At 45.5% G+C, this 12,062-nt stretch overlaps 1 protein-coding gene across 2 annotated transcripts in view; it reads left to right on the top strand.

The window, feature by feature from the left end:
- Positions 1-10,915, top strand: part of ADAMTSL4 (ADAMTS like 4) — a 68,275-nt gene extending 57,360 nt beyond the window's left edge. For both annotated transcript variants that reach the window (XM_060269916.2, XM_060269917.2), the window contains 4 exons: positions 342-515; positions 3,275-3,454; positions 5,719-5,863; positions 6,868-10,915. In XM_060269916.2, coding sequence (XP_060125899.2) covers positions 342-515; positions 3,275-3,454; positions 5,719-5,863; positions 6,868-7,007 — 639 coding nt within the window. In that variant the 3' untranslated portion in view covers positions 7,008-10,915. The remainder of the gene's footprint in view (positions 1-341; positions 516-3,274; positions 3,455-5,718; positions 5,864-6,867) is intronic.
- Positions 10,916-12,062: the final 1,147 nt, after the last annotated feature.

Genomic DNA, 12,062 nt, shown 5'->3' on the forward strand with positions numbered 1-12,062 from the left:
CCATTTACCATATTTATTTTCCCCGATTTGAACTATAAAATGGTGGTTTTCTTGAGTCAAAACGAGAGTACCCCTAAACATTTTTTCAGAAAATAAAGAGCACTGTGTAAAGTGAACCCTGGAAAAGAGAAGGAGGATAAAATATCGTGGATATTTTAAGGGTGTAAAAAGGAGTGTTTTAAATTGGAAAAGCAGAACAACTGATAAAAATTATATACAAAGAAATAGCTGCCTCTCGGGCTGCTGGGGTATTGAGGAGGGGAATGATAAGAAGAGCCAGTTGTATGATAAAGCATCTGAAATTCTCTCACATTCCCTCTCTCCCTCTTTCTCCTCTCCAGTGCTCTGCAGAGTGTGGGACGGGGATCCAGCGACGCTCGGTGGTCTGCCTTTCGAGCGCTGCCAACGGGCAGGTAGAGGAGAACTGCGCCGGCACCAAACCAGCCGACATGAGGGCATGCAATGGCGGTCCGTGCCAGAGGGTCACCCGGTGGTACACTGGGCCATGGAGTCCGGTGAGCGCCACGCCTCCTCCCGCCCCGGTCTCCTCGCCTGCATTGTTTGAACCCAGTTTGCAGAAGCTTAAGCCGGGCACCCCCAAACTCTGCCCTCCAGATGTTTTGGGACTACAACTCCAATCGTCCCTGGCTAACAGGACCAGTGGTCAGGGATGATGGGAGTTGTAGTCCCGAAACCGCTGGAGGGTCGAGTTTGGGGGTGCCCACCTTAAGGCATCCTGGGAATGGTAGTTTTTGCGAACAAGCGACTGGCGACTAACAGGAGGAGTCCTGGCTCCCTCACAAAACTACAGATCCCAGGATTCCTTGCTGCTTGCAGGGAGCCCCAAAGGCTGAAGGGATTTCAGACCTCAAATCCTAAGAGTTGGAAGGGGACCCATAAGGGGCATCTAGTCCAACCCGCTGCAAGGCAGGAATCAGCCGACATGTTTGCTAAGGGTGTTGAGAGTTGTTAAGAGGAGACTCCCTATTGCCCTTCCTCACAGACCCAGATTTCCCAGAATTCCCTGGGTTGACTGCTAAACCACTGAGGACTGTAGCTCTGTGAGGGGGTTTTTTTGGAAGGGGTTTACTCCTAACAAATTTCAGTACCATTAGTTTTATTTCTTTTTCTTTATTTCATAAAATTTATACACTGCTTGACTGTAAAACAACAACACCTCAAAGTAGTTTACAAAAAAAAGAATACAACAATAGATTAATCAGCAAGAAAACAGTTAAAAGCAACTATTCAAAATGTGTGTTTTTATTAAAAGAAAATTAAAATTATTGATAGACTAAAAACAGATTAGAACAAACGTCAACATTCTACAAATGTGGGTTGACAGGCATAAATCCCAGTTCCCACCACATTTAAGACACTACCATAGCACTTTAAACAACTACGGCTTCCCCCAAAGAATTCTGGGAATTGTAGTTTGTTCAGGGTGCTGGGAGTCCCCCTGCCCTCCTCCCAGAGCTACGGTTCCCAGAGTGGTTTAACAATCCATCCTCCTCTGCAGGGAATTCTGGGAATTGTAGCTCTGATGGAGGGAAAAGGGGGATCTCCCATAACAAACAAAAGTTCCCGGGACCCTGTGTGTGGAGTTTGGTTGGTTGTGTAGCCATGGCTGTTTAAAGCGGCATGATCCTGCTTTGAACGTGCAGGTGGGGCCTAACTTGGGCTCCTTCGTTTCTGTGGTCCTACTCTGAGCAGGGCTTTCTCAGCGAGCCTCGCCCCCCCTGCCCCGCCCCCAGTGCTGGATTTATGTATAAGCTAAACAAGCTATAGCTTAGGGCCCTGCTCTCTTAAAGGTAAAGGGACCCTTGACCATTAGGTCCAGTCGTGACCGACTCTGGGGTTGCGCGCTCATCTCGCATTATTGGCCGAGGGAGCCGGCGTATAGCTTCCAGGTCATGTGGCCAGCATGACTAAGCCGCTTCTGGCAAACCAGAGCAGCACATGGAAACGCCGTTTACCTTCCCGCTGTAGTGGTACCTATTTATCTACTTGCATTTTGACGTGCTTTCGAACTGCTAGGTTGGCAGGAGCTGGGACCGAGCAATGGGAGCTCACCCCGTCACAGGGATTCGAACCACCGACCTTCTGATCAGCAAGCCCTAGGCTCAGTGGTTTAACCACAGCGCCACCTGGGTCCCCCAAAAGGAAGAAAAAACCCAAAAGGAAGAAAAAACCTGGATGTACGCTTCCAAAATACAAGATTAAAAACAAATAAAATAAAACCTACATACAGCAAGAGTGTTTTGTTTTGTGTAGGCTCCTATGATGTAAGTCATGGGCCCTATCTGCTAGCCTGCTCCCTAAAATATCACTAGTTTGCTCCTTTCTATAAATAGGGTGCCTACATTCTGCATGGACTGGTTGCATGGCAACACGTGCAAATGGCTTTAGATACCTGTCAGGTCCATAAATTACCATACAGCTAACAACAACAACAATTTATTATTTATACCCCGCCCATCTGGCTGAGTTTCCCCAGCCACTCTGGGCGACTTCCAACAAAATATTAAAATACAATAGTCTATTAAACATTAAAAGCTTCCCTAAACAGGGCTGCCTTCAGATGTCTTCTAAAAGTCTGGTAGTTGTTTTTCTCTTTGATATCTGGTGGGAGGGTGTTCCACAGGGCGGGTGCCACTACCAAGAAGGCCCTCTGCCTGGTTCCCGGTAACTTGGCTTCTCGCAGCGAGGGAACCACCAGAAGGCCCTCGGCACGGGACCTCAGTGTCCAGGCAGAACGATGGGGGTGGAGACGCTCCTATATTCAACGCAAAAAGAATTGTTGTTGACAAAGGACAGCTGGACATATAACATATAAAAGGCACCCATTACGGGTGGCGCTGTGGGTTAAACCACAGAGCCTAGGGCTTGCCGATCAGAAGGTCGGCGGTTCGAATCCCCATGATGGAGTGAGCTCCCGTTGCTCGGTCCCTGCTCCTGCCAACCTAGCAGTTTGAAAGCATGTCAAAGTGCAAGTAGATAAATAGGTATCACTCCGGCAGGAAGGTAAACAGTGTTTCCGTGCGCTGCTCTGGTTTGCCATAAGCGGCTTAGTCATGCTGGCCACATGACCTGGAAGCTGTACGCTGGCTTCCTCGGCCAATAAAGCGAGATGAGCGCCGCAATCCCAGAGTCGTCCGCGACTGGACATAACGGTCAGGGGTCCCTTTACCTTTACCTTTACCTTCAGTAGCGTAGGGCCTCATCAAACCTAAATCCGGCCCTGATCCCTCTGCCTCTTTGCCCCCCCACCCAGTGCTCGTCAGACTGCAGCACGGGAACCCAGCGCCGCGACCTCATCTGCATCAGCAAGCTGGGTGCAGAGTTCAACGTGACGGAGGCCTCGGACTGCGCCCACCTGGAGAAGCCGCCCTCTCTGCAGCCCTGCATGGGCACGTCTTGCGAGGCCCGCTGGTTCTCGACCGCCTGGAGCTCCGTGAGTGAGGGGCGAGGCGAGGGTCTGACGCGGTTGGGGGTGGTGGTACCGATTCCACACGTACTGATTCAGAGAAATCCATTTTGCTGGAACGGGCAAAACGGGGAAGGGGTTTGCAGCAGGGAAAACCCCAGGGGGGATTTGATTTAAATCACGATTTGAACCACTCAGTGAATCTTGATTTAATATTAATTATAAATAGTAATAATTTTTATTTCTACCTCGCCCTCCCCGGCCAAAACTGGGCTCAGAGCGGCTAACATCAAATGTTAATTTTTTTTTTTTTACAGAAAGAATATTGCATTTTACGGTAATATTCTGTTGGAAACCACCCAGAGTGGCTGGGGAAACCCAGCCAGATGGGTGGGATATAAATATATTATTATTATTATTATTATTATTATTATTCCTGGTATAATCTTAATATTTACAACCAGATGAAGGTTTCATTTTTGGAATAATAAATCTTCAGAGTAGTTTTTGCAGTCATAACAAAATTTACTGATTTGGTTATAGTATACAGAAATACTATACAGAAATACATAGACAGATAATTATGAAATTATTGTGAGGTTTAATAAGTTGACTGTTTATATTTGGGCAACTTTTCTGCTGTACCTTATTGGAAGGAGAAAAATAGTAATTTCCTTAATAACAATTTATTTAACTAAAACAATAACATTATAGCATATGTATCCATGTTTGTTAACTGATGTGGTTAAACATTTTTTAGTACACATGAAAACTTAAAACAAATCCTTATTTCCTGATGGATAGCCTTTGGACTATAATGTAACTTAAACAGAAAACTATCTTTAGAAAGATTTTTCCTACAAAAGCATTTTATTTTAAAAATCCGATTTTAAAAAAAAATCCGAATTAAATTTTAAATATTATATATATATATATATATATATATATATATATACACACACACACACACACACACACACACACACACACACACACACACCATTGATTTTTATCCACCCTGGAACACCCTCAAACCCCCACCCCCACCCCAGGTGAGAGGCTACCCTGGCAGCTCCATCACCCCCTTTCCGCCTAGTCGTTTCTTTTTTCTTTTTAAGTTTTTCTTTTTACTTTTCAAGTTCATACATTTTATTAGTTTTAAAAACAATTTAACATCTCAAAATTAGACTTCTTTTCCTCCCCTTTCTGCAGTCCCTTAATTTTTTTTATTCTTAGTAGCTTCTGCATATCCAAATTCATTTGATTTGCTCATTTAATTATCTACTTTAAATATATACTCTTGTGAAACTGCAGGTTATTGCAATAATCCTGCTAATGTTTTTATCTGTTTGCAATTTATCTGTAAATATTCAATAAACCATTTCCACTCTTTTATAAAAAGTTTGTTATCTTGATTTCTTATTCTTCCGGTAAGTTTCGCCATTTATGAATATTCCATAAGTTTTTGTATCCATTCTTTCTTTGCTGGGACTTCTGCTTCTTTCCACTTTTGGGCGAGTAGCATTCTTGCTGCTGTAGTAGCATACATGAATGAATTTCCATACAATTTAGGTAGTTCTGTCCCTATAATTCCCAAAAGAAAAGCTTTTGTGTATGTTTTTTTACAAAAGTTATTTCGAACATCCTTTTCTATTCATTGTATATCATAACCTTACTACAAGACCATCACATATGATAAAAATAACCTTCTTTCTCTTTACATTTCCAACACTTGTTTGATTTAGATCAGGCATAGGCAACCTTGGCTCTCCAGATGTTTTGGAACTACAACTCTCATGATCCATGGCCACTGGCCCTGTTAACTAGGGATCATGGGAGTTGTAGTTCCAAAACATCTGGAGAGCCAAGGTTGCCTATGCCTGATTTAGATCATGAATAGGCGAACTAAGGCCCAGGGGCCGGATCCGGCCCAATCGCCTTCTAAATCCAGCCTGCGGACAGTCCAGGAATCGGCGTGTTTTCACATGAATAGAATGTGCCCTTTTATTTAAAATGCATCTCTGAGTTATTTGCGGGGCATAGGAATTCGTTCATTTTTTTTCTCTTTCAAAATATAGTCCGGCCCCCCACATGGTCTGAGGGACAGTGGACTGGCCCCCTGCTGAAAAAGTTTGCTGACCCCTGATTTAGATGTAAACATTTTTGCCAGTTTACTCGGTGTTAGATACCACCGATATATCATTTCCATATAATTTTCTCTTAAACCGTAACGTGCTGTAAATTTTATATCCATTTCCCACAATTGTTCCATTTCCCCTTTGTCCTTTCAGTGTTCCAGGTCCTGCGTTGGGGGCGTCCAAGTGAGAGAGGTCCAGTGTCTGACCCAAAACAAAACCCTGAGCAACCTCTGTCCGCCAGATCTCAAGCCCATCAAGAAACGGCCCTGCAATGTCCAGCCGTGCCTCCTCGACCTCGGTAACCCACCCGGCCCCCTCCTCCTCCCTACAGCCAAAAATGGGGGGAGGACGGACAGGCAGGCCAAAAAACTCCACATGCCCAAGGGGTGCATTTCTGCAAGGTTGTTTATTTGCAGAGATATTTTTTCTACCTCCAGTTCCTACTGTATGACGTGGTGGTAGGTTAAGGTAAAGGACCCTTGGAAGGTTAAGTCCAGTCAAAGGCGACTATGGGGTTGTAGTTACAGGTAGGTAGCCGTGTTGGTCTGAGTCGAAGCAAAATAAAAAAATTCCTTCAGTAGCACCTTAAAGACCAACTAAGTTTTTATTTTGGTATGAGCTTTCGTGTGCATGCACACTTCGTCAGATACACTGGAAACAGAAGTGTCAGACCCTTATATATATATACAGAGGGTGGTGGGGGTGGGTGGGAATGGGTGATGGGCTGATGGGAGTGGTAAACCTGTAGATGGCTGTTAACAACTGCTGATGACTGCAAATGGTCCTGGGGGGGGGAAGCAAGGGCTGAGGCGCTAAAGAAAGCTTGATCATGATAAGAATCCAATGTCTTTATTCATCCCAGGTGGCTCCATGGTTTTAAGCTTGGTAATGAGTTCCAATTCAGCAACTTCTCTTTCCAGTCTGTTCCTGAATTTGTTCTGTAATAAAACAGCTGCTTTGAGATCTTGTATAGAATATGGGGTTGTAGCTACTCTGGGCAGTTTCCAACAAAGATTAAAAAATACATTAAAACACCAGTCATTAAAAACTTCCCTAAAAAAGGCCTGCCTTCAGATGTCTTCTAAACGTCAGATAGTTGCTTTAAATTATTCCGGAAGCTGTGGTTATGAGGTCACTGAAGATGTGAGCCGAGAATTTATCCCAATGAACAGAGTCGTATTTCCCCATCTGTCGAGAGAGTTAATGGGGTGGGGGACATTCTCAGGCTCGGTTCGTCAAGTTGGAGACACTCCTCCAGCACTTTGGGGGTTTTTCATGTTGCTTTTTCTCTTTGGTCGGCAGATGAGAACTGCAGGGACAAATACCACAACTGCCCGGTGATCGTGCAGGCCCGCCTCTGCGTCTACTCCTACTACAAAGCCGTCTGTTGTGCCTCATGTACCCACGCCTTGGAGAGGCGCCACGCCGGACCGAGCCGATAGCGCCGGGAAGCGGGCGGGATCCTGGACTCCTCGCACCTTTACTTGAACCGGGGGACGAGCGAATATATTTCGCGGACTACGGGAGCCCCCGTCATCCGCAAAAAACCCCCACAACCCATCTGCTGGAGAGGGATTGCGGCAAAGGCATTGAACGACCAAATGGGATTCGAACTCGAGGACCGAGAAATTCCCATCAGCATCCTCTCCTCTGCTCTCTCCAGGAGGAGTATTTTATACTGTACCCCAGTATTTCCAGAGAAGGCTCTGGCTGCCTCAAGAAACCTATCCCCCCCAAAAATAGCTACAGACTCATCGTACTTCCTGGATTTCCTTTTAAGCTGTCCCCTTTCACGGAGGCCAGGAAGAGGGGAGACAAATTGCAATGGCACGCACGATGTTCTGGCAGAGAATGGGACGCACAGATGACTTTGGTGGCCTTGGCTTTTAAGGGACTCCAAGGGGTACTTTTGCACCCTGCTCGGCCTCCTCCCTCCCTCCCTCCCTCCCTGAAGACACACCACGAAAATTTTGGTTCCCTCCAAGCAGCCACCCCCAATCCCATTCACACACCCACACACCCTGAGACGCTCATTTTACAGCCAGCTAAAAGGAGGCCAAAACTGTCTGCACAGCTCCAACTTCAGCTTGTTTTTGGACACAGCGCTATGGGCCGTGCATGGACAAGCTGCCATTGCCATTGCTGGGTTCAATTCCTTGCAGAAGCCCTTTGGAAATGCGCGAGACATTATGTGGGGTTCTGTGGTGGGTTCAGTCCCCAAGGCCTGCGAACCTGCCTCAAGTGACAAAGCCCAGATGGGGAGGGAGCTCTCGACCCGATGTACACCACCCCAGCCAGTAAACCCCAGCAACTGCGGCAAAAAAAGGCTGGTGGGTGGACTGGAACTCGGAGCCCTTGCAGTTCCACGTGCTCCCTTCCAGAGGGCAGCACTGAGTCTGACACCTCCCAGCCATATTGGCTTTGCTCTAGTATTTCCTTAGGGAAGCGAAAAATATGCGTTTCTTTTTCCTTCTGAAAATGTACAGTATTGGTGCTATTTTGGATTGTGGGGAAGGCTGGTTAGCAGCCGATCAAGACGGTTTCTACGATCTTGCCTCTTGTTTCCCGATTTACAGTAGGAAGGAGGGGACCTGCGGACTCCCAGAGGTCACTGGACTACAGCTGCCCGCAACCAGCATGCCCAGTGGTGATGGAAGTGGTCAAGCAACCAGCCCAAAACTCCCTCGGTCCAGAATTGAAGTTCCCTGGATTCCCTCAGTTTTGAGGAAAGACGCCATAGGGCAAACGCTTCTGTGGAAAGACTGATCAGGCTGCGCTTCTCCAAGCCAGCTTCCCAACTCGCAAGTTGCAGCTGGGTTTTCCGCGCAGTTCTTGAGGTTGCCAACTTTTTCCGCCTGCCCTTGCTCCTCTGTCATCGACATCAATTCTGCTCCTCTCCATCCCTAGAGAGAAGCACAGTGGGTTTTTGTTTTTGTTTAGGTGTCCCTAAAAGGCATGTGAGCAGGCCAGGCTTTGGCTTTTGCTGAAGGTGGCAACCTTAGCACTCAGAGGTTTCCTTCCTCCTTCCTAGCCCGGGCGGTGTTGCCAACTGACCAGAAAACCCAGCCCGGCCTGCTGTCATGTTTCCAAGAGGAGCTTTGCCTGCAAAAATTTGGAAGTCCTCTTACAGCATAGAGATTTTATTTTTTTAAAAAAAGCGGCTTGATGATGTCTGCAGATGACACGGCTGCTAAAAGCACAGGTGCAGGTCTCAGTGAAACAGTTGGAAAACCTCATCTCTAGAAACAGGAATACATTGCCTCCCCTTATTTGCAGCTCAAATCAACACACTTTTGTGTTTCTCTCTGCCCAGCCCCATCCCTCCGAGGGCAGCTTCTGTGAAGGGTTGCCAACTTATTTTTGAGATGAGCTCCTGCACAGGACTAGTTGTTGGACTAGATGACCCTTGGGCTCCCTTCCAACGCTGCAATTCTATTATTCTAGATCAGGCATCCCCAAACTGCGGCCCTCCAGATGTTTTGGCCTACAACTCCCATGATCCCTAGCTAACAGGATCAGTGGTTGGGGAAGACGGGAATTGTAGTCCAAAACATCTGGAGGACCGAAGTTTGGGGATGCCTGTTCTAGATTGATAGAATATCCTAAATCCCACAGTTGACACCTGGTGCTGGATTTGCTGCCCACACCAGCTCCTCCTCTTAGGCCCAGGCGTTGTCACCTTGAGTCTTTTGCCAGGGCTCTGGTGCCTTTTTTAAATGACAGAAATTCAACAGGTGAGGAGGCTTCTACCCATGTCGTTCCTCCTGCAGCAACAGCTGTGTCATGATGGGGGAAGTACTGTATTTTTCCGTGTATAACACGCCACCCCCTGTGTATAAGACGCCCCCTATTTCTGGGGCCTCAAAATTAAGAAAGGGGGGGGGAGATTGCCCCCATGTATAAGACTACCCCCCCTTTTAGCATTATTTTTTAGTAAAAAAAACCCTAGGCTTATACAAGGAAAAGTATGGTCCATCTCTCGGATTCCAGCTTCCCATGCAACCATTTTAAACATACATACATACATACATACATACATACATACATACATACATACATGTGCATAGTGTTGGATTTACGTATAAGCTAAACAAGCTATAGCTTAGGGCCCCACTCTCTTGGGCCCCCCCAAAAAATGTAAAGGAAAAAAACACTGGATGTACATTTCCAAAATATTAATATACTTCTTCTTAATTGTATTTCAACAATTACTTTGATAAAATACATATTTTGTTATGTGCAGGTGGCTTTAGATACCTATTAGGTTCATAAATTACCATATATTCAACACAAAAAACAGTGACAATTTGTTGTTGACAAAGGACAGCTGGACATATAAAGGGCCCCATTACCTTCAGGAGCTTAGGGCCTCATCAAACCTAAATCTGGCCCTGCATTCGCACATACATTTTATTTTTATTTTTTGCTGCATTTCAAACTTCCAACTCTACAACTCTGTGATTCTATTAAACTTATGCTCAAGGCAGCTTACAACATAGGAAAAAATGCTTAACTGCAACATAACAAAAGTACAGTCGTACATTTGTTTTCGAACAGCCTAGTTCTCGGACGTTTTGCAAACGTTCTTTTGGAAGCCGAACATCTTCCTGCAGCCAATCAGAAGTCGTGCTTTGGCTGTCAAACGTTTTGGAAGTTGAACTGATTTCCGGAACAGGTTCTGTTCGACTTCCGAGGTACGACTGTAGTCCTATATGGTAAATAAAACATTACAAACATACACAGTCAAACGGAACAGTCTCCACATAAATTACAACAAGACCTAAAACAAAGATACAAAAAACCGACAAATGACACAGGAGCCTTTCTGGAAGAAAAAGTTGGCAACGTCTTGTCTTTCTGGTAGGCCGGATGGTGGATGAGCCAAAATCTGTCACTGTGGACCAACCACAGGGGAGGATACTGGCCAGTACCAATGTGGAAAGGGCTCTTGTGCATCAGGAAGAGAGAGAAAATAAACCACACTAAGTAGTTTCCCTGAAGAAGCACTGAGGAGGAAGGAAACAGCACCTGTTGAATTTCTTCCTGCTACACTTTAAAAAGGTACAGGAGGCCTCTTGGAACCAGGGCTTGGCTTCCCACTGAATTGCAAAAAGCTGCATCAGATTATCGGAAACAGACAAAAAAAGGAAAAGCATTTATACGAAAGACATTTTATAGTGCTCAGATTATATAAATATATAAAAAAAATATATATTATATATAAATCTCTATGATAAAGCTGAATGTATCTAGGTTTGGTTTGGTTCCCCGTCCCCCAAACACACACACCCTTTTTTTTTCTTGGTCCAAATCTAATTTATTTTTTATTAAAGATTTATTTGAGGTTTTATGCCTGGAGTTTTCTCTTCATTTCTTTAAATGCGCTTTTCTAAACCACTGTTGTTGTTCTTCTCTAATCCGCCGGTATCACAACAGAAAATCTAGGAAACGGTATCCTAAAAAATGGATATTCCAACCCCCGGTGAAACAGTACTAGGGTGGTAGAAAAGTTGGGCATTCCAGAATGCAGGAAACGGCCCATTTGGGGGTCACAAACCCCTGTGATATTCTGCAGAGTTCCACAAGTAAAATCCACCCCCCGCCCAATGATCTAAGTAATCTTACAGGCCTACACAGGGACAGCAAGTCTTTAACACTGGACATATCTGGTAGCCGATCGGTGGCCAGTGCTGCTGCCTCATTCAACACAGCTGTACAATGGGCACAACCAGGCAATGTGGCCACAGAATCCTGCACCTGATGCATCTTCTGGGCCAGTCTCAAGGGAAGCCCTTTATCAGTGTATTACAGCAGTCTATCTGTGGGGTCACCAATGCATGGAGCAGCCAAATGCCAATCCCCCCCCCACTTTTGCTTGTAAATAAAGGAAGGCACATGACCCACCCGACTACATCAAAATGGCGTTTTACTGATTTATTAATTTGGCATGTACCAGACTGCTTTGCAGCAGAGTGCAAATTCCTTCCAGGTATGGGAAGATTTCCCCCTTAAATTGCACGAATAATTGGAGTCCTGCCCCCCCCCCCACTACTAGACTGTTGATGCTCATTAATGCTGTTAACGTCTTGGCCAAGAGGACTAGTAACTTGCGTAGACCAATCTGCAAAGTGAAGTTGGGGTTTTTCGTTTGGCCTGCTGAGATCATTTTGGGATTGCTTCATAAAAAAAAAAAAACGCTACTAAGAGAAATCCCAGAGGATCTGCTGAGTCAACGAATATCAGCCTGGATAGCTCAGTTGGTTAGACTAGAGCACAGCGCTGATAACACCAAGGTTGCAGGTTCAATCCTCATATGGGACCATGCAGTCAGCTGCTGTAGGAAGTGAGACGAGAGATGGATTTTTTGCCTGGGCTCCCCTTTTGCTTATATTCTAATGTTATCCACTCTCCAGCAGAGGGCAGCGATGCCCTAGTTCAGCATTCCCTAAGCAGGATACTGTAATTCCTCAAAGAGCAGTTAAAAAAAACACCACCCA

This window comes from Zootoca vivipara, chromosome 16 (assembly GCF_965207765.1).
Source record: "Zootoca vivipara chromosome 16, rZooViv2.hap1.1, whole genome shotgun sequence".
Taxonomy (NCBI): domain Eukaryota; kingdom Metazoa; phylum Chordata; class Lepidosauria; order Squamata; family Lacertidae; genus Zootoca; species Zootoca vivipara.